The sequence below is a fragment of the Carcharodon carcharias genome, chromosome 13, assembly GCF_017639515.1.
Source record: "Carcharodon carcharias isolate sCarCar2 chromosome 13, sCarCar2.pri, whole genome shotgun sequence".
Taxonomy (NCBI): Eukaryota; Metazoa; Chordata; class Chondrichthyes; order Lamniformes; family Lamnidae; genus Carcharodon; species Carcharodon carcharias.
In genome coordinates this window covers 15,117,551-15,138,123 of record NC_054479.1, presented here as the reverse complement: position 1 = coordinate 15,138,123, position 20,573 = coordinate 15,117,551, and the positions used below count along the sequence as shown (strand labels likewise).

The following is a 20,573-nucleotide window of genomic DNA, read 5'->3' as shown; positions in this document are numbered from 1 at the left end:
GCAGAGATAATGAAGGCTAATTATCATCGCAGCAGAAACCATCTCCTGTGAGTTATATCCTAGACTGAGGACATGATGCAAGTTGAAAAGAAAGCTGATCTGGGTGAAAGGCACGCTTGTTTCTTTTCCCTTCAGGAATACGCAAGAAAAGGGGTTAAAAAGTCAACTGCAACCCTAGTTCTGTGTGCTCGTTTTGGTGTTCCAGGCCCAGTGTGCAAGGATGTGCTGTGAAGGTTACAGCTGAAGAACATCAAAAAGGCATCCCCGCACTTGCAGGTAAAACAAGTCCTCTCTCTTTCTAATTGCTGGAAGCAAGTCACAAGTCAGCAAAGCCACAGTCGAAAAGGAAACAGGGCAATTCCTTTCAGATAACCTGCAGAACCAAGAATCTCCAAACCCACTGTTCAACTGCCAAAGTCAGCTCTACCAGAATCACCCAACTTAACAATGCACTATTGCCACCTACTCCTCATGGACAAGCCGAAGGTCCGATTTGTATATCTTTTAACCTTATCTTTGGACTCAATTTTGCATTTCTAATCTGTGTGTATGCGTGTTGCATTTTTATTATTTTTTCTCATGTTTAGTAACTAATAAACTCACTCTTTCTTTGACTCAAGAAAGCCTGGCTAAATAGGTTCCTTTTAAAACATAAATACACTTGGACTGGGAAAAAGTATCCACAAGGGAAGGATCCTGTTTAAATTAACTTTGTTGTGACCAACCAAGGGGGTTGGATAAAGAAGGGGAGCCAGTTCATCCATCCGACCCAGGAGCATAACAATTTGGGGTACCTTGTCCGGGATCTTAACAAATTGGGGGACCTCACCCAGCGATCGGTCGTAACGACATACCTCTGTACCCTCCTCTGGCCTCCAAGATCTTTGCACGCCTCCCATTCTGGCCTTTTGTACACCCCGGTTTTAATTCCTCCACCATTGGCGGTTATGCCTTCAGATAGCTAGGTCTTAAGCTCTAGAATTCCCTCCTTAAAGCTCTTCCCACTCCTCTACCTCTTTCCTCCTTTAAGATGCCCCTTAAAACCAGCCTCTTTGACCAAGGCTTTGGTCACTTGTCAAAATATCTCCTTATGTAGCTCAGCGTTTAATTTTCTTTGCTAAAACCCTCCAGTGAAGCAGCTGGACAGTTTAGTATGTTAAAGGCACTACATAAACACAAGTTGTTTTTGACATTTCCAAAAATAAAAGCAAGTCTTGCCCTTAACAGCTTAATGCAATTTAATCCATAATACATGGACCATAACTAGGCAGTCAGGTCTGGGCTTATGATTGCGCTAGAAGCAAACATTTACAAGGAGAACTAACAGAGTGCTGTGGATTCCTTCGCAGACAGCACGCTCAATAACCTTAACATTTGCAAATTCAAACACTTTCGATCTAATGCATGGTCACTCACCATGCTGCGGCTTTCTGTTCTGTGTCAGTCGCGGTGGCCATTTACTAAATAGCGAGGGCTTCCTCCAAGTATTAAAAAGCTCTGGCACCCGAGATGCAGCCCCATCGGATTTCAGAACAACAAACAGTGTACGGCGCAGTCACCTCCCTACAGGATGCATTATAAGAAGCTACAGCCAGGGCTTCGCATCGATCCGAAGGCGCATTACAGCGGACGCTCCTCTCAACCCTGTCAAAACCCTCTTCCTCTTCCCGGTCGCTTGTCGTTTTGCGTTGCGATGTTAAACTTAAGTCATACCGGTTCAGTCGTCCTGCTCCCCACCCTTCATGCCTAGCCACTCCTCCCAAATTGTTGGCTCTCTTGCTGGTTGGCAGTTCTGTAGCAAGCATGAATTGGTTTACTCAACTCTACTGGTAGCCGGGGGGTGGGGATGAAAAGGGAAAAAAATAAAAACAAAAAACTGCGGATGCTGGAAATCCAAAACAAAAACAGAATTACCTGGAAAAACTCAGCAGGTCTGGCAGCATCGGCGGAGAAGAAAAGAGTTGACGTTTCGAGTCCTCATGACCCTTCGACAAAACTTGAGTTCGAGTCCTGGATTCGAACTCAAGTTCTGTCGAAGGGTCATGAGGACTCGAAACGTCAACTCTTTTCTTCTCCGCCGATGCTGCCAGACCTGCTGAGTTTTTCCAGGTAATTCTGTTTTTGTTTTGGATTTCCAGCATCCGCAGTTTTTTTGTTTTTATCTCTGAGGGAAATATAACCTGGTTTAAGGTTGGGTGGGGGGTGGGGGGTGGGGGGGGGGAGAGAAGTGGAGGGGGGTTGTGGTTGTAGGGACAAGCAAGCAGTGATAAGAGCAGGTCATCAAAAGATGTCACAGACAAAAGAACAAAAGAACACAGAGGTATTGAAGTTGGTGATGTTATCTAAACGAATGTGCTAATTAAGAATGGATGGTAGGGCACTCAAGGTATAGCTCTGGTGGGGGTGGGGGAGCATAAAAGATTTAAAAATAGTGGAAATAGGTGGGAAAAGAAAAATCTATATAAATTATTGGGGAAAAAAAACAAAAGGAAGGGGGTGGGGATGGAGGAGGGAGCTCAAGACCTAAAGTTGTTGAATTCAATATTCAGTCCGGAAGGCTGTATAGTGCCTAGTCGGAAGATGAGGGAAGAAAGGGAAGGCGGATTTCCCAACCAGCGAACTGAATGAGGTGTTTCCAAGGATGCTGTCCTCGACTCGTCTACTCACTGTGCGCTGTGTAATCATTCTATGCTTCTCCAAAGCAGACACACTTCTTACCCACCATTTTCTGGGCATGTAAAGAAAACGACAAACTGGAAGTAAAGTCGAACCAGGGAATTTGCTATTCATTGCTGTTGCCACGTTGATTTAATTACATACGAACATCCAAATTAGGAGCAGGAGTAGGCCATTCGGCCCCTCCAGCCTGCTCTGCCATTCAATAAGATCATGGCTGATCTGATACCAAAACAGAAAATGCTGGAAAAACTCAGCGGGTGTGGCAGCATCTGTGGAGAGAAACAGAGTTCCCATTTTGAACCCAATATGACTTCTCTCTGTTTTTATCTCTTATGACTTCTTCAGAACTGGCTGATCTGATCTGATTGTGGCCTCAACTCCACATTCCTGCCTACTCCTAGGCAGAATCTTCTGTACACATGCGAAAGAGCGCAGACCCCGACTCTCCCTCCTTCCCCCTCCTGCACAAGTAACGCCGAGCGCTTCCAGGTGCGCCTCACGCTGGGCAGGCCAATAAGGCCCGCCCACGTAAAACGGTAGCTCGCAGACGGCGATCGGCCCCACGCCTGTCAATGCCCACTCCTGACCGGCCTGCCCAATGGGGAGAAAATTCTCCCCCTAAATCCTTTGACTCCCTTGTCAGTCAAGCTTCTATCTACATCTGCCTTGAAAATATTAATTGACCCCTCCACCACCGCTTCCTGGGGAAGAGAGTTCCAAAGACTCATGACCCTGTGAGAGAAAAAGTTTCTCATTTCCTTCTTATTTGGGAGACCCCTTATTTTTAAACTTGGTCCCCTAGTTCTAGTCTCTCCCACAAGGGGAAACATCCTTTTAGCACACACCCTGTCAAGTCCCCTCAGGATCTCATGTTTCAATAAGACCACCTCTCAATCTTCTAAACTCCAATGGATACAGAGCTAGCCTGTCCAACCTTTCCTCATATAACCACCCACTCCAAATCCTAGGTATCAGTCGAGTGAACCTTCTCTGAACTGCTTCTAACACATTTATATCTTTTCTTAAATAAGGAAACCAAAACTGTACACAGTACTCTCGATGTGGTCTCGCCAAAAGTTTAAAGCTTCTCTCCTTGCTTTCTCAGGCATCTCTCTCTTGCATCTATTTTCTGGGCATATCTAAGCTTAGGATCCACTTTTTAACTTATTGTTGCTGCTGTCAAACACTTGGAGTTAAGCAGCACTTTTTTGTGCCCCAGATCTTTCAGCTCTATTTCACTCCTTCACTCTTTTCCCTTATTTCAAATTTAATATTTCTATCAGTCTCCACTACTTGGTTCCTGTTCCTTCACCTTGAAAATCATACATATAATTCAACACCTATTACTATTTTTAAAACAGCACCTCAGCTAGGACCACATGACATGATGCTATATACCAGAACGATCTTAAAATGCCAAGCTCTCCTAAGCTGCAACCTGAAACTAACAGGTAATGACTTCAATTCAGTTGCATTCATATGACGCCTTTGACATAGTAAAGCACTCCAAGTTATCAATCATAACTGAGGTTTTAAGTAGTGTCCTTGAGAGAGAGAGAGAGCTGGAGATTTAGGGAGGGCATTCCAGAGCTTTGTGTAAAAGGAATGCCACAAGGTGTTACACAGATAAACACAGGAAATGGGCAGCAAGTGATGGTGTGAGAATTAACTAGGAAAGCTTGGCTGGAGGAGGTGGATTTTGTGGAGATTTTTTTTGAAAAATATACTTTATTCATAAAATATCTGGAAGAACATTACAAAACATTTCTAAATGGCCATCACAAAAAGTGCAATCAGATTCAACTTTTACACATGGATCACGAGGAACTTCAATACAATCAATGAATATTACAATCGTTCCAATATGGTCATTACAATCAGATAGTGCAACGGTATTGGAGTTATCAACACACGTCATTCTGCACTCTGAGGTACTTCAATGCAATTATAATACAATTAGTATTCAATGCATACCTTTATTGTGAGCCGTACAGCCCAAGAGGTCTATACAATTCCCAGCCCCTCGGTACACAATGACAAAAAGGTCTTACACAGCGGCCTTTCCCCATTGCGCCTTTGCAGAGATTATAGAGGTGGAAAGTATCACAGAGACAGCTAAAGGCTCTGCCACAAAAGGTGGTGCAAACGGTTGATAGTGAATAGAAAGTAAGAATCAAAGTGCACTTGGGAGGGACAAAGGACATGAAGAGTTTATAACAATAGAATGAAGCTAGGCTGTGGGAGACAAAAGGCAAAGATTATAAATGGAATGTACTGTAAATGAAGAACCAATGCAAGACTTGCAATCTTTGTAACAGTGCCACTGGAAGTGTGAATAAGCACCCAACAATGTGAGAATATCACTGAGAGGATAGAAGGGAATTGGGGAAATCCTAAAATAAAATTTTAAACATATTTGTATTTATATAGCACTTCAATGGCCTCAGGACACCCCAAAGCACTTTACAGTCAATAAAGGGAAATTCTGAAGCAAATTTGAACACTGTAAGCTCCCACAAACATCAGAGATAACAACCACAGAATCTACTTCAATTATGTTGGTTGAGGGATAATATTTGACTAGGGAAAACTTCACTGCCCTTTGAAACAATGCCATGTGATCTTTTCCAACCACCCACAAAGTCAGATAGGGACCTCTGTTTAACATCTCATCTGAAAGACACCACTTCCGACAGTGCAGAACTCCCTCAATTACCGCACTGGGAATGCCAGTCTTGATTCAATGATCATGTCTCTGGAGTGGGAGTTGAATCCACAACCTTGGGAGGCAGGAGGGCTGAGCCACAGCTGACACCTAAGAAAATAAATTAATCTTAAAAAATTGTTAAATCAAGTGCAATGGAACAGTTTGCATCACCCAGCACCCTCACCCATTGCTACCCTTCAACATGAGCAGGCCACTCAGCCCCAAACTATATACTAGCCCCCAACTACTCCAGCAGCATCACAGAATGGTTACAGCACAGGAAGCCATTCTGCCCATCACCTCTGCGCTGGCTCTCCAAAGGAGCAATTCATATAGTGCCATTCCACCACCCCCTTCCCACAACCATGCACATTTTTCTTGTTCAGATAATAATCTATTTCCCTCTCCATTGATCCTGCCGCCACCACACTTGCAGGCAGTACATTCCAGGGCCTAACCACTCACTGCATGAAAAGGCTTTTCCTCATGTCACCATTGCCCCTTTTGCCAATTACCTAAAATTTGTGCCCTCCTGTTCTTGATCCTACCACCAATGGAAACTATTCCGCATACCCCCCCCCCCCACCCCCCCCACCCACCATCTACCCTGTCCAGGGCCACATACTTTTGAATACCTCTATCAAATCTCCTCTCAACGTTCTCCAAAGGAAACAGTGCCAACTTCTCCAATCTATCTAAATAACTGAACTTCTTCATCCCAGGGACCATTGGAGCAGGAATAGGTCATTTGGCCTCTCAAGCCTGCTCCAGCATTCAACTAGATCATGGTTGATCTTCTACCTCAATGCCATCTTCCCGCATTATCCCCTAATGTCACTGGTATCTAGAAATCTATCAACCTCTGCTATGAACATCCTTAATGACCAAATCTCCACAGCCCTCTGAGGTAGAGAATTGCAAAGGTTCACCACCCTCTGGCTGAAGATATTCCTCCTCATTTCAGTCCTAAATGGCCTACCTCTTATTCTAAGACTGTATCCCCTGGCTCTAGATCTCCCCCACCTCCCCAGTCCAGGGGAACATCCTTCCTGCCTATACCCTGAAAGAATTCTGTACACTTCAATGCAGTCACCTCTCATTCTTCTAAACTTTAGAGAATACAGGCCCAGTCTCCGAAATCTCTCCTCAGAGGACTGCTCTCGTGAACCTTTTCTGCAGTCTCGCCAACGCCTTCACCTCCTTCTCTTGATGGCGTGGTACTCAGAACTGCACCCAATGAGGCCTGACTGACCAGCATTGTGTACAGGTTTACCGTAAAATCCTCACTTTTGTACTCAATGCCCCTGTTCATAAACCCTAGGATACCAAATGCTCGAAATGTCAACTGTATCCCTCTCCGCAGATGCTGTCAGACCTGCTGAGTATTTTTTTTCCAGGTATTTTTGTTTGTGTCCCATTTGCTTTATTAGCCAGTCTCTCAACCTGTCCTGCAACCTCCAGTTATTTAAGCACATATAGCCCAGGTCTTTCTACACCTGCACCCACTTACAAATATACCCTTTATTTTATATTGTTTTTCCCCCAAAATGAATTACTTCCCACCATTAGCAGAGCAGAAATAACACAACCCATTCCAATCCTCATCTCCCTCTCAAACATCTCTAACACCATAGGGAAAATCAATTGCCCTCATTTAAGTTTAATCCCCCCCACCCCACCCCACCCCACCCCACCACATATCCCATCTTAAGCCACCCACCCACTTCATTCACATCGAACTTCCTACTGGGAAAGACAGCTGCAGAGGCTTCCGGGCGGAGGTCAGGCGACGTCGGATACGCAGTGAGGTCACCCAGGTCACGTGAGCGCGGTCCCAGCGCCGAGGTCGGCGCCTCACTCAGGATGGCGGCGGCTGGGCGACGCGGCCCCAAAGCCGTCGGCGGCGCCACACTCAAGATGGCGGCGGCGGCGGCGGCGGCTGGGGGCAGTGAGGGAGGGACGGTTAAAACTGTTTGGAGTGCGGCCTGGTGCAGGGTTTGCTTTGAAATGGACCTGGTATATTTGAGTTAGCTGTGGGGGGGGGTTTTTTTTTTTGTTGGTAATTTTGTTTAATACTTTAAAGCAGTTGATGTAGCTTCTATTTAGCATTTCCCCTTTGTGTGCAAGGAGCGTTCGCTTTCTCTCTACGGTATAAACCTCTCTTTTGTATTATTTGAGGAGCGAATCCGAAGGTTTTAAGGCATATTTTAGGAGTTTATTTAGAGGTTTTGTATCTTATGTGCAGGCCGCTGGGCAGATTCATCGTCTCAGCATCAACTTCAAGCTGGAGTCAGGGTTGCCAGCCCTCCCGGATTGCCCTGGAGCCTCTCTAGGAATGAAGTATTAATCCACTGGGCGTTGCCATAAACAGACGCCGCAGAGAGAAAAGAAATCCTTGAAATTCTTTCAACGCTTTTCTACAGCTAATAGCCTTTAAGTTCTATTGGTGGGAATTCAACCGGGTGGGTGAGATGGGAAGTCACGCAATCAAATGTCCAGGACTGCGTGCAGCCGGAGTTGGCAACCCTATGAAACCAGAGTATGGATTTCCCCACCTATAGATGAAAACAATTCGCAAAACCCCTGTCCCTGGATCCAGGTGATGAGTGAAGCGTCCCCATTGTAAGAAACTGAGCAGCCAATTTGTGCACGCAATTTGCAAGGGCCCGCCAACTGAGCTAATGAGCAGATAAACTTTACATAAAAGCAAAACTTTACATTGCAGGGGCTTTGCAGTTTTGACGCCCTGATTAAATTTCAAATGTGCAATTTTTTAAATTTGGCCAGAACGCACGCAGGCCACCAATTTAACACGAGACTCGCTGGCTGACCAACTTTTAAAGGTTTGAGTTCACACTCTGAAACCAAACCTATTGTTAAGGCAAATAAAGCACCTCTATCAAGGGGAAGTAGCTGAAATGGTTGGGTCAAGAACGATTCCCTGACAAACTGTTACTGCGAAGGCAGGTTTCTGACAGACCCAATCATTTGCCTTTGTGGTTAGGTGCGATTCCAGTCTCATGCAGGTGGGGTTGCCAGCCCTCCAGGTTTGTGCTGGAGTCTCCAGGAATGGAAGATTAATCTGCTGGACACTGCTGCAAGCAGCTTTGGGAGAAAAATCATTGGAGCCCTAAAAACAAATTTCTGCTTTTTTTTTTCAATTTCTTTTGACATTTTTGACTCCCTAGTTATAAAAGTTATCTGTAGAGGGAAAAGACTGTTTACTGGGCGGGGCAGTTAGAGACAAGAGATCAGGTAGTGAAATCTCCAGGTATATGTCCAGCCAGAGTTGGCAACCCTACATGTAGATTTTCTCTCTTTGGTCTCTGTTGTTACAATTTTGCTAAAGTTCCTTAGTGATATACTTGATTGAATGCTGCCTTAATGTGAAGTATGGTAATCCTCACTTTTATCCTGTGCTTTAGTGTGCATTTTCAAAAGATAGAAGCAAAGGGGAACAACTATAATTCCCTTTGCAAAGTTTGCATGTGGCTTAAATGATGGTGCAATTATTGATTCTATAATTAATTTAATAGCTGTTTAAGTTGCAGTTAGTAAAAGTAGAAAGCTGGGTGCTTTGAAATCAAAAGTTAAGTTCCTCTCCTTTGTTCTCTGTGCATTACATAATTTCTGGCCAATGGGAGGACGAATAAAGAAATTCCCTTCTTTCTATCATGGTAACAGAGTGCAAATATGTAATTATATCAAATGTCAAATTCACTCATCAAATGAAAAAGATAAATACCTATCTAAAAGTTTGTGCAAAAAATATATTTCATTTTCTGCATTTTAGTAATCTTAGAACTGATTATTAAATTTCTTTTAGGAGAGGAGACTCCTAGTTGAAAGGAACAACTACCTTGCTACTGGGGTGATTTTATCATAAAGCTTCCATTCGAAGATGAATAAAAACATAGGGGTGTATGAAGAGCCAGCGGATATCGCTAAGCAGCAGGAACAGCATTATCATCTTCTCTCTCAGCTGCAGAGTCTGGTCAAAGACTTATCAAGGTAGCAGAATGTTGAATTCAGACATTCCAAGATTCAGTTTTAGGCTATTCCTGCTATCTTGCTAAAAATCTCTGAACAATGTGCCACATTTTATGATAAACCCATCCCCCTTTTCATCTGTACTTAAATGCCTTATGCTACTCATTTTTAATGATTTATAAATTTCAGCTGCTTTACTTCAAAAATCGACCAACGAAGCATGAACTCGGTCATTTCTTTCTTTAAATAAATTTAAGTACTTTTGTGCTTCAAGACTTGCACACAATCAAGGCTGACACCCATGTGCAGTACTGAGGAAGCACTGCATTGTTGGACGTGCTATCAGTCAGCTGAAATGTTAAACTAAGACCCTGTCTGTCCTCTCAGGTGGACATAAAAGATTTTATGGCACCATTTGGAAGAAGAACAGAAGTGTCCTGGCCAATATTCATCCCTCAATTAGCATTACTGCAGATTATCTGGTCATTGTTTCTGGGAGCTTGCTGTGTACAAATTGGCTGCCATGTTTCCTACACAACAGTGTCTGCCCTTCATTGACAGTAAAGCACTTTGGGACATGCTCTGGTTGGGGAAGGGGCTATATAAGTGCAAGTTTTTTTCAAAAAGTACCTAAAAACCTATTTGGCGCTTTCCAGCTCTGCGTTTTTGCATCTTGATTGATACACTTTACTGAATTATTCCTAAATGTGGTCTCATTGTACAATTCAATTTAAAGTTGAGACATAATTGATTATTGATTTCAAAGTGCATGTCATGAATCCCTTTTAGAATCTGCATAAAAAGATCAGTTGAGTAAATAAACCTTAAAAGCATCCCTATATACAAAGCCCGACCCCCCCCCCCCCCCATCCAAAACACAGAATAGTTTAGTCAGTGGATGAAGCTAATTTTTGTTTTCATTCTCATCATGCTGCATCCTCAGGAATCCAGTAGCTTTCCTGGGTGGAAATAATTTGAATGATTGAGGTATTTAACAGGCCCATCCTCAACTGGTGTCCTTGAATTGAATTATATTCTCCACTCTAGGATGTTGATTCGAATACTCAGATGTGGGTGATAATTAATTGCAGAAGTCGTCCCCTGCACCTTTGGTTAGAGTGATGCATGGTGCAATTCCATCAAATAGATTTGAAGTTACTTTTGAATACATTTGAAGTTACGGCATGCCTGTAACCTTTTGAAGCCTGAATGAGTCCGTGTTCCACATGGACATAGAACTTGAAAGGTTTCAGCCTTATTTCATTAACTGAAGATGTTCCTCAACGTCTGGCTGCATTCAAGTCCCAAGCTCCTCATCTTCAGCCACTTAGTGTGGGGTTCAGCAAGTTGTGGAACCTCCTGTTGAGCTGCTCCAGGTCCTGACCAAAGTAGCCATCCACAACTTGGATGCGGCCTGTTGGGTGGTCACTTTGGCTGCCTGCCCATTTTCTGTGGTTTTGCTCTTGCCTGGTTGGCCCTGAAGATGGAGTACACGGTGTCTGTTGGCACCCTTGAGACCTTCCATGATTCATGGGCACTGGAGGTGGCTTGGTGGAAAGGGAATATGATATTCAAGTTCTAAATTTACTTTGTTTTTGTTTGAGTTTTTTAAATTAGTTGCACCCTTTTTTCTTAAAAAGGGCACTTTTTGTTAGTTTTTTTCATTTGATGACACTGGACAACCAGTGTCTCCTTGTTTAATTAAAGGAGGAGAAAACAAGCAAGTTAACTTTCCAGGGCAGCAACTTCCATCAGAATTGGAAAAGAATTACCGATGAGTGGTATTGAAAAAAGAATAGACAATGGTACAACAATGGTAAGGAATGTAAAATACACATATTCTGATTTTCTTAAATGTATTTTATTTAATTCCCATTGTCTTGTGTTACTGCCAGTTCAGCCATTTAACCTTTTTCACATGGAGCATTTTAAAGGTCATTCCTCTACTCTCTCACTCCGATCTCATGCTTTTGACCTTCCCTTTCTAATCCTTTTTTATCTGTACTTTTTGCCAACTACTCCTGAGATGCTAACGTGTCTGTTCTTTCCACAGACCCTGACTGATCAGAGGTTAGCTTTCTTGTAATGGCTTTTTTCTTTCTTCCAATTTTAGCTCATGCCAACAGCGTTTGTCCTATGATATACTAAGTAACCTGGCCTTGGCTTTGATCGATGGCACTGTCTTTGAGATTGTTCAGGGTTTGCTTGAGATTCAGCACCTGACAGAGAAAAACCTCTACAACCAGCGTCTGAAATTGCACAGTGAGCACAGAGGTAGGACTGCTGTGTCTGTCCCAGACTGAAAAAACAGACTTTAACAGATGAAAAGGGAGGAGGGATATAACCTTGTTCTAAAATGTGTTTCCACTTAAACATAAAATAAGGATTACTCTGTCTTCGCTATAGAGGATCTAAAAATCATTCCAGTAATAGCTGTAAATCAGGAGATGGAAGGGAGAAGAGAACTTGGTGAAATTACATTCACTAGGGAAGTGGTACTGAGCAAACTGATGGAGCTGCGGGCTGACAAGTCTCTGGGTCTTGATGGACTTCATCCTAGGGTCTTAAAAGAGGTAGCTAATGAAGTAATAGAGGCATCGGTGTTAAAATTCCAAAATTCCCTAGATTCTGGAAAGATTCCATCAGACTGGAAAGTAGCAAATATAACCCTTATTCAAGAAGGGAGGGAGGCTGAAAACAGGAAACTGTGGGCCAGTTAGCTTGTCTGTCGTGGAGAAGGTGTTAAAGTTGATCTTTAAAGAGGTCGTAGTTGAGCACTTAGGAAAAACACAAGGTAAACCAGGAAGAGTCAGCATGGTTTTGTGAAATGGAAATCACGTTTAAGCAATTTATTAGAGTTCCTTGAAGGAGTAACATGTGCTGTGGATAAAGGGGAGCCCATAAATGTACTGTACTCGGATTTCCAGAAGGCATTTGAAGGCATTATTGCGGAAAATAAAAGCTCATGGTGTAGGGGGTAACATCTTATCCTGGATAGAGGATTGGCTCGCTGGCAGAAAACAGAGTTTGCATAAATAGGTCTTTGTCTGATTGGCTGGATGTGACTAGTGGAGTCCTGCAAGGTTCTGTGCTGGGACGTCAACTTTTTACAATTTACATCAATGATTTAGATGAGGGGAATGAAGACATGGTAGCAAATTTGCAGATGACGCAAAGATAGGTAGAAAGTGTTGTGAAGAAGACTCGAATTTGCAGATGGATATAGATAAATTGAGTGAGTGGGCAAAAAATCTGGCAGATGGCGGAAAATGTGAAGTTGTTCACTTTGGCAGGATGAATAAAAAACAGAGTATTACTTAAACAGAGAATGACTACAGAATTCTGAGGTGCAGAGGGATCTAGGTGTTCTCGTGCATGAGTCACAAAAAGTTAGTATGCATGTACAGCAAGTAATCAAGAAAGCTAATGCAATGCTATCCTTTGTTACAAGGGGAATTGAACATTAAGTATGTTATGCTTCAGTTATACAGGGCATTGGTGAGACAGCATCTCAAATACTGTGTGCAGTTTTGGTCTCCTTATTTAAGGAAAGATGTAAATGCATTGGAGGCAGTTCAGAAGAGGTTTTCTAGATTGATACTTAGATTGAGCAGTTTGTCTTATGAGGTAAGGGCTTGTTTCCACTGAAATTTATAAGAGTGAGGGGTGACTTGATTGAAGTATATAAGATCCTGAATGGCCTTGATAAAGTGGGCGTGGAAAGGATGTTTCCTCTGGTGAGTCGAGAACTAGGAGCCACTGTTTTTAAAATTAAGGGTCGCCCTTTTAGGACAGAGATGAGGAGAAATTTTTTCTGAGGGTTGTGTGACTTTGGAACGCTGCCTCAGAAGGCAGTGGAAGCAGGGTCACAAACACTTTTAAGGCAGAGGTGGATTGATTCCCTTGCTTCACAAGAATCTAAGGTTATTGAGGGTAGATGGGAATGTGGAACTCGAAACACAAAACAATCATCCATGATCTTGTTGAATGGCGGAGCAGGCTCGATAGACCGAATGGCCTACTTCTCTTATTTCGTATGTTCGTGTTGGCAAGAACAACTAGTGGTGCCGGGACCACTAATGTTACTATTTTAAAAATTATTTAAAAGTTGTTTAGTGGAAACGAAATATCAGCAGTGTTTCAGATTACCAGCCTGCTGTGCCTCAGGTCTGTTCCATCATATCAGTCTTCACTAGACCATTGTCATATCCCTCTTGATGGCAGTGTGAGCACAGTAACAGCAGAGACATGGGGCCAACTCACTTGGAAACCCTATAACAGGGTGAGACTGAAGAGGATGCTCAACAGATAAATAATTTTCTGCTACTTCATGAAAATTTAAAACAACAACTATTTGCATTTATATTGCGCTTTTATGTTGTAAAATCTCCCATTGCAACTCACAGAAGCATTATTCATCAAAACCTGACATTAAAATAGCTGATCTACGGATGCGTTGTTTATGTTGTTGCAGTGGTTATGGTGCACTATAGGGTGTAATTAATTTGTAAGAAAGGCTTCTCGGACAAGTGGATCTGGGAACAACCACTCTTCCCTAAAAAAAAAGAGTTCTTTACAATAACTTATTTCTTAAATTAATTTTTTGGAAAGAAAATATTTCATCAATACTGTTTTTGCTGTTAAGCCCTTAAACAGGAGCTGCTGAGAAAACACAAGGAGGCACTACAGAACTGCAAGAGCCACAACCTCGCAGTGCTCAGAGCTGCACAGCAAAGGGAACTTGAGGTAAGAGAGTTAAGATAAACTGCTTTCAAAATAGCTTTAATCCTTTCACCAATCTTTTCTGATTTGTCTACTGTTTTAGCACAGTATGATGTAGTTTCCGGGGTTTTGCTTTTCTAATTCATGAGTCATATTCAGTTTCTGTACATGACTTTGTGGAATGGTCTGTATATGTGAAGTGGTAATTTTAAGATAACATACATAAAACACCCAGGGTTATGGAATAAGGGTTCCAATGTAGTTCCAATATTTGTTCAGATGATGGTATAAATCACAGTTTATTGATACTCCCTGAAATGTGTCATGACACTGGAAAATGTCACTTTGTATTTCTGTTTTCATTTTTAATACAGTTTAAATGCTTATTCCTAAATTATACACTGTATTGAATATATTCCAAATGTTCAAATTTGGCCACTTATAACCAGACACTTGGATTTCAAGTGGCTGTGAACAGAGAGCTGTCTCCAGGTTTTCAAAGGACTTAAAACCTATATCAGCTCTGACCGGGAGTCTGGCCAGTAAAACACCAGGGAAATAGGCAAATATAATTTTTCCCTACCCAAGATTGCTTAGGTTGTACAAACAAAAGCTTGACATCTTCCCTTACCATCAACATAAATTTGGGGTAGAGCCAGTAATTTTCTTTTCTCCTGTCCTTAACTTTACCAGTCTGAATCTCTCACATTTTTCTAGGCTTTGGAGCAGAGAGTTAAGGATGAGCAAAGGATGATGGATGAGAAGATAGTCTTGGAGCTGGATCAGAAAGTTATTGACCAACAGAACACACTGGAGAAGGCTGGTGTTCCAGGATTTTACATTACTACAAATCCACAGGTGAATCCATTCATAAAGATATAATATATATAATCCTTTTTGTCACTGAGTCTTTCTAATTGGTGTAAAATGTAATTGGCAAGCATTGAACCAAAAGGAGCAGATACATTCACTATTACACTTCCAAAACCTGATTAAGCCTTAGCTCCAAACTTATGCATCAGTAATGCTTGTGTATTCAGGTAATAGTTGAAGGTGGGAAGAGGGCGCTCAAATGGCAGAATGAGCAATTCTGCTGAGAGGACTTGATGGACCTCTGTTACAAAGCTGCATATCCATTGGCTCACTTTAAGCAATACCTCAAGAAATCCACCGGTGTATATGTGTGCTATGTCTGGTATTTTAAAGCAGAATTATCAGTGTTACTTCTGCATTCCTATTGGCAGTGAGTTTATCCTATGCTGTGAAATTGAGCTGTATGGAGCTGAAAGGTTCCAAGTTCAGTACTGTTCTGCTGAATTAGTTGATGGCAATAGCAATGTTGCAGTTGGTCCCACTGGCCCTCAGTTAGGGAGGGAGAAAATATGCCTTGGTTTGCGCTCACTCTTGCTATTGAGCAGCCTTTGTTGGAAGTGCATATTTATGCGGAGAGAATCTAGGTTTAGGATGCTTCCCTTTGGTCAGTTAGCCTGCCAACATTCAGGCTAATGTTACAGTTGAACTACCTGCTGCAGTCAGGCCAGTAGGTGAATGGCTGCTTTCAGTATTGGGTATCAGGAGTTAGCACAAGTGATGTGGTTTATTTGGGATACCTGTAAGATATAAACTTGTACCCTAAATTTAAACTGGTTAGAGGAAGAGGTTTTTTTAAGTATACAATATAGTTAAGTTTGGTCAAGTCAGGCCTTTATTCACACTACCTTTCAAAAAGGAATTGGATAAATATTTGATGGAGAAAAATTACAGGATATGGGGAAAGAGTCGGAGTGGAAATAACTGGATTGCTCTTCGAAATAATGAGCACAAACTGCATGGGCTGAATGAGCTTATTCTATGCTATACTATTGTATTATTTTATGCTTGAATATACTAATTGTTACATAGTATTCACAGCAAAGAAACAGGCCATTCAGTCCAATAGATTTGTGTTGGTGTTGATGCGTCACATGAGCTGCCCCCTCCCACCCCTTTCATTTAATCCCATCTAATTTTCTTTCTGTTCCTTTCTCCCTCATTTGTTTTTCCAGTTTCCTCATTAATGCATCTATGCTATTCTCCTTGACTTGTCCTATTGTAGCAAGATCTGCACTGTAACCTTTTTGAAGTAGGGTCTCCAGAATTCCCTATTGAATTTATTAGTGACTGTTTTGTATTTATGGCCCAAAGTTCTGGTCTTGACGACAAGTGGAAGCATCTTTTCTACGCCTACCGTATCAAACCCTTTTATGATCTTTAGAATCTCTATCAGATCATCCCTCCTCACTCTTCTAAAAAAGAGCCACAGTCTGTTCAATGTTTTCTGATGGGTGTAACTTCACAGCACTGGTATCTTTCTAGTAAATCTTTTTTGCATCTTCTCCAATGGCCACTACATCCTTTTTTATAGAGACCAGAAATGTTTAGAGTACCCCATGGTCTAACAAGGTTCTATACAAATTTAACTTCTCTGCTTTTCAATCCAACCCCTGTATAAATTAACCACAGTGCTTTGTTTGCTTTTCTTATTAACCTTATTAACCTGTGTCACTATTTTTAGTGCTTTGTGTCTGTAGCTCCCGGATCCCTCTGTTTCTCTACCCCATTTAGCTACTTACTTTTCAAAGAGCATGTGGCCTCTTTATTCTTCACCCCAGATTGTATCACATCACACTTATGTTGAGTTTGATCTGGTTCACCAACTACTTTTGGATACTTTACTTCCTAATGATAGGAAGAACATTTCCCAGTCCACAGCAGCATCAAGAAATCCCAAATTAGATAGCAGTGGGGTAGGTTGCTTTGTTTTGAGCACAAGTCACCTGAAATCAGCCAAACCAGTGCAAAAGATTGAGGGGTTTCAAATGAAATTAACATTCAGTCCAAGTTAAGCTTCTGCAATCTTTTACGCTGTGTTTGAAGCTGGCTCTGCCCACAAACTTTACCACACCCCAAGATCAAATTAATGAACATGGCAAATTTCTGCTGAGTGCGGTGCTTTATCATTGACAGGAAATTGTGCCCTTGATGGGTGTTCACTTCCAGTGGTCCAAGTTTTAAATGGTTTCATTTCCTTTATCTTACAGGAGCTGACTTTACAGATGAATTTGCTGGAACTGATCTTAAAAATGCAGCAAAAAATATCTGAATCAGGGAGTTGCTGATGTAGCAATGTCATTGGGTCTAATTCAAAGAATGTGTGGAAGGACATTTAGGCTCATTTAGGAAATTTCCAGAAGCCACTGGATTAGAAATAACAAAACTACAAACCTTTAGTTTCCACCATCCTGACTTGTCAAGTGCTATTTGTACAGGAAATGATATACATATTGTGATTGGTTAAACAGTGAGATTCCTGTATCCTTCAACTTGGATTGTGTTAGATGTCAAGTCATTGTACATTACATACAATGTGAAAAATGGATCATAAAACAGATCGCAGTTGTTCCTGTTCTACAGTTTGGTTCGAATGCTGCAAATTAGATCGGATATTTGATTTGCGGCCCTTTCGATTTAAATGGATTTTTAAAAAGGGAGAAGTTCAACTTACACAGTACATTTTCAGGACTTATTGAAATGTTACATTGCTTATCTTTGAATGTGATTGGTAGAACTGTGACATTGATATCGAGAATCGTACTCACTGAAGTACATCCTTTGTGCAGTCTCTTTTTCTGTTTTATGCATATTGACTAAGAAGGAATCATGTAAATGAATGTATAAAACCACATCAATTTGTATAACCAGGGAATCTTTGTGCTGAAGGTTAGGAAAGCAAGTGCAAGAGAATGATATACTGACAAGGGAAAGTTGTAATTACCATTTCCAGCAGATTATTTTTGTTATTGTTGTAGGTTCACTGAGAAATTGTGTAATCATTGTTAAAAATGTATAACTTAATGTTACACTCTCTGTGGTCTTTGTGAATGGGAATCTAGCATTTTGTTAGAAGTAACTTTTGTGATATCCCTGGAACATGGGGTAAAAGTGTCACAATACTAACGTAAAATGACTATCTGTTAATTATTAATCTAGGAAATGACTTGTAATGTAGAGGGGAGATGAGGTAAAATCATGAGCAGGCAAGCCAGACTTGTGATTATTTCGCCAAGACCACTCAGTGAGCTACCACGCTCCTTAACCGTCACAATTTAAATTCAGAAATCACCTTGGCATGCCATTGTTGTGTATTTTTAATTTGCTTTGCTTTAGGTCTGTATATGATTCTGGTAATTAATTTTCAATAGTTGAACATTCCACTTTTGTTTTTCACATCATTGAATAAAACTTCTATTTTTTTAATTCTATTTAAAATCACACTCCACTTGTACTTGGCTGTTTTTAATCCTTTGTTCAGTAAGTGTACTTTTTATGACTGGGTATTTAGAATGTGCAGCAAAGCAGTTAAGTCAAATTGTGTGATGTTTGGAAATGATTGTGTCCAATTTGCTTTTCCTGATTTTGGATGGTTTTTTGAAAAATAGCCATAAATGTAAGTCAAAGCCCCCAAATTTGTGTAGTATTTGAGTAAAATGACTTGGTACATGTGAGGTTTTAAAGCGGTAATTTACTGTGCCTTATTTTGAGAACCAAGACTATTCAAGTCACAGATATTCTTCCTGTGATATTTGAACTGTAATATCCACATACATTTCTCGGGATGGAGAAGGAGATCTGTATCTGCTCAGCTTTCAGGAATTGCCATTCATGTTTTAACAGTCATGTATTGCTGGGTGATGCTTAATTTGCAGGATTATTTTTAAATGTATTATCATCAGATAACCAGGATCAGGTGTCATCAGACCTACCCTTGTAGTTCCCCAAAGAACTTGTGCCTCTCTGCCATGGGAAAAGGCCAAAAAGGTCCGATAAATTAGATCCTCATTGATTCTGGATTTGAACTTGACCGTACAAGGTTAGCAGGAGGGCAAAGGAAATGTTTCAGAGACACCCTGAAAGCCCACCTGAAAGGATGCAACACCCCCACTGATCTGTGGGAATCTCTTGCTCGACACTGCCCAAATTTGGAGAAGAAGCATCCGCAAAAGTGCCAACCATTTGAGTGTCTTTACAAACAGCGGAAGGAGCATACCAAAATCCGAGCATCCCACCCACCCACCTCATCGCACATACCTGCCCCACTTGCGGCAGAGTGTATGGATCCGGCATTGTACTTTTTAAGTCACCTCAGGACCCACAACTCCGGAGTGGAAGAAAATCATCCTTTGTCCTGAGGGACTGCTGAAGAAGAAAAATGACAAGGGACAGAATTCCAACCACTGGTGCTGATTGGCGGGAATTTCTATTGGCAAAAGTAGCCAATTGCTACTTTACTATTTACTACTGTTTTTGGTAGACATTTTAATTTCATGCATGTATTAATCTTCTGTTTTTTCCATTCTAATTCCTGCTGGTGTAACCTGTTACATTCAAGATGACTGATTAGTTATCATGGGCGGAATCCTCCCAGATTTGCACTAAGTGTGGTAGGGGGCAAGTAAAACTGAAACTATGTTTAAGCCGCCAGCCGGGACGGTAGATTTTCATGCCGTATTGTCCCAAACCCACCACGTTATTTATGCGTTCCTGGGGAAAAGGCCGTTTCTATGGTGGGCGGGCTCTCATTTGCCCATTTTGAAATCCTTGTCGCCATGAGAGCTAAGTGGCGGAAGAAGTGTATATGCAGGCTGAAGCGTAAAAGACGAAAGATGAGGCAGAGGTCCAGGTGAACAACTGCTGAAGATGCAGTACTGATCAGGCTTTGTTGGATCTTACATGGCAAATGGACTCTGATGCTTCTGTTTGTGCATCTTTTTCTAAGACCAGCAATTTAGAGGTACTTCAGATCTTGTTCAGAAGACCTGGTACATTGGTCTGTTGAAGTACTGTGCCTTCATGGGACAGTAGTTGCAAAATAAAATGTGAAAACTCAAAGAAAAAAATCACCTCGCCACTTCATCACACCGAGTCCAGCCACGTACACACACATCTGTGCTTCCAGCCCACGACTGCTGCAGGGAAGATGTCCACAAAAGGCAAAAAGACTACAGCCCCAAGCAAACCGGGGCCCTACAAGTCTTGGCACTCCAGAGTACGCCCACCAAGGTCATTACTGACAGGGTGTTGCACTCAGCAGGCTGCCTCCACCTCCTCTATGGATGTCAGGGGAGCACCAAGACGTAGTGGCAGGGTTAGGAAAGTTAAGAAGAATTAGCTGCACAGCCTGCAGACAGGTGTCAATAACATATACACACTATTCACTATTGTCAATAAACTCACAAGCATATCTCCCTGCCTAAGGCTCCTTGTTCTGATGAGCAGTGTTCTTGTCACTTAGATGTGAAACCTTTCTGCACAAGATAAAGGCAGGTGTCTCAGTCCAGGGCCTCTTCCCTGTGCTTCATGCAGCCTTCAGACTAAAGTGATGGCCTGGTCTCAAATTCCCTTGATAGGTTACTGATGCCTGCACCTCGACAGTACT

General features: G+C 41.9%; 2 protein-coding genes across 7 annotated transcripts in view; one reads left to right on the top strand and one right to left on the bottom strand.

Annotated features, from left to right (window-relative positions):
- hps4 (HPS4 biogenesis of lysosomal organelles complex 3 subunit 2) overlaps positions 1 to 1,715 on the bottom strand; it is a 63,534-nt gene extending 61,819 nt beyond the window's left edge. Inside the window, exon 1 of one of the 2 annotated variants that reach the window (XR_005944810.1) lies at positions 1,417 to 1,715. Coding sequence is in view for 1 of the 2 variants with exons in the window: in XM_041202734.1 (XP_041058668.1) it covers positions 1,417 to 1,457 (41 nt within the window). In the remaining variant the exon portion in view is untranslated. The remainder of the gene's footprint in view (positions 1 to 1,416) is intronic. The other variant, XM_041202734.1, reaches the window with a different exon arrangement.
- A 5,639-nt stretch (positions 1,716 to 7,354) lies between these two features.
- Positions 7,355 to 18,399, top strand: dgcr6 (DiGeorge syndrome critical region gene 6). Of its 5 annotated transcripts, XM_041203581.1 has the most exons (8): positions 7,358 to 7,535; positions 7,632 to 7,985; positions 9,213 to 9,397; positions 11,084 to 11,192; positions 11,490 to 11,650; positions 14,022 to 14,122; positions 14,816 to 14,956; positions 17,179 to 18,399. In XM_041203581.1, exons 4-8 carry the CDS (start codon positions 11,179 to 11,181, stop codon positions 17,254 to 17,256), a joined length of 495 nt encoding a protein of 164 aa, XP_041059515.1. In that variant the 5' UTR covers positions 7,358 to 7,535; positions 7,632 to 7,985; positions 9,213 to 9,397; positions 11,084 to 11,178; the 3' UTR covers positions 17,257 to 18,399. The 5 variants fall into 5 exon arrangements, with proteins under 5 accessions (XP_041059513.1, XP_041059512.1, XP_041059511.1 ...); XM_041203579.1 differs by lacking the exon at positions 11,084 to 11,192 and having other exon boundaries at positions 7,355 to 7,535; XM_041203578.1 differs by lacking the exon at positions 11,084 to 11,192 and having other exon boundaries at positions 7,355 to 7,535; positions 7,632 to 8,008.
- The last annotated feature ends 2,174 nt before the right edge of the window (positions 18,400 to 20,573 follow it).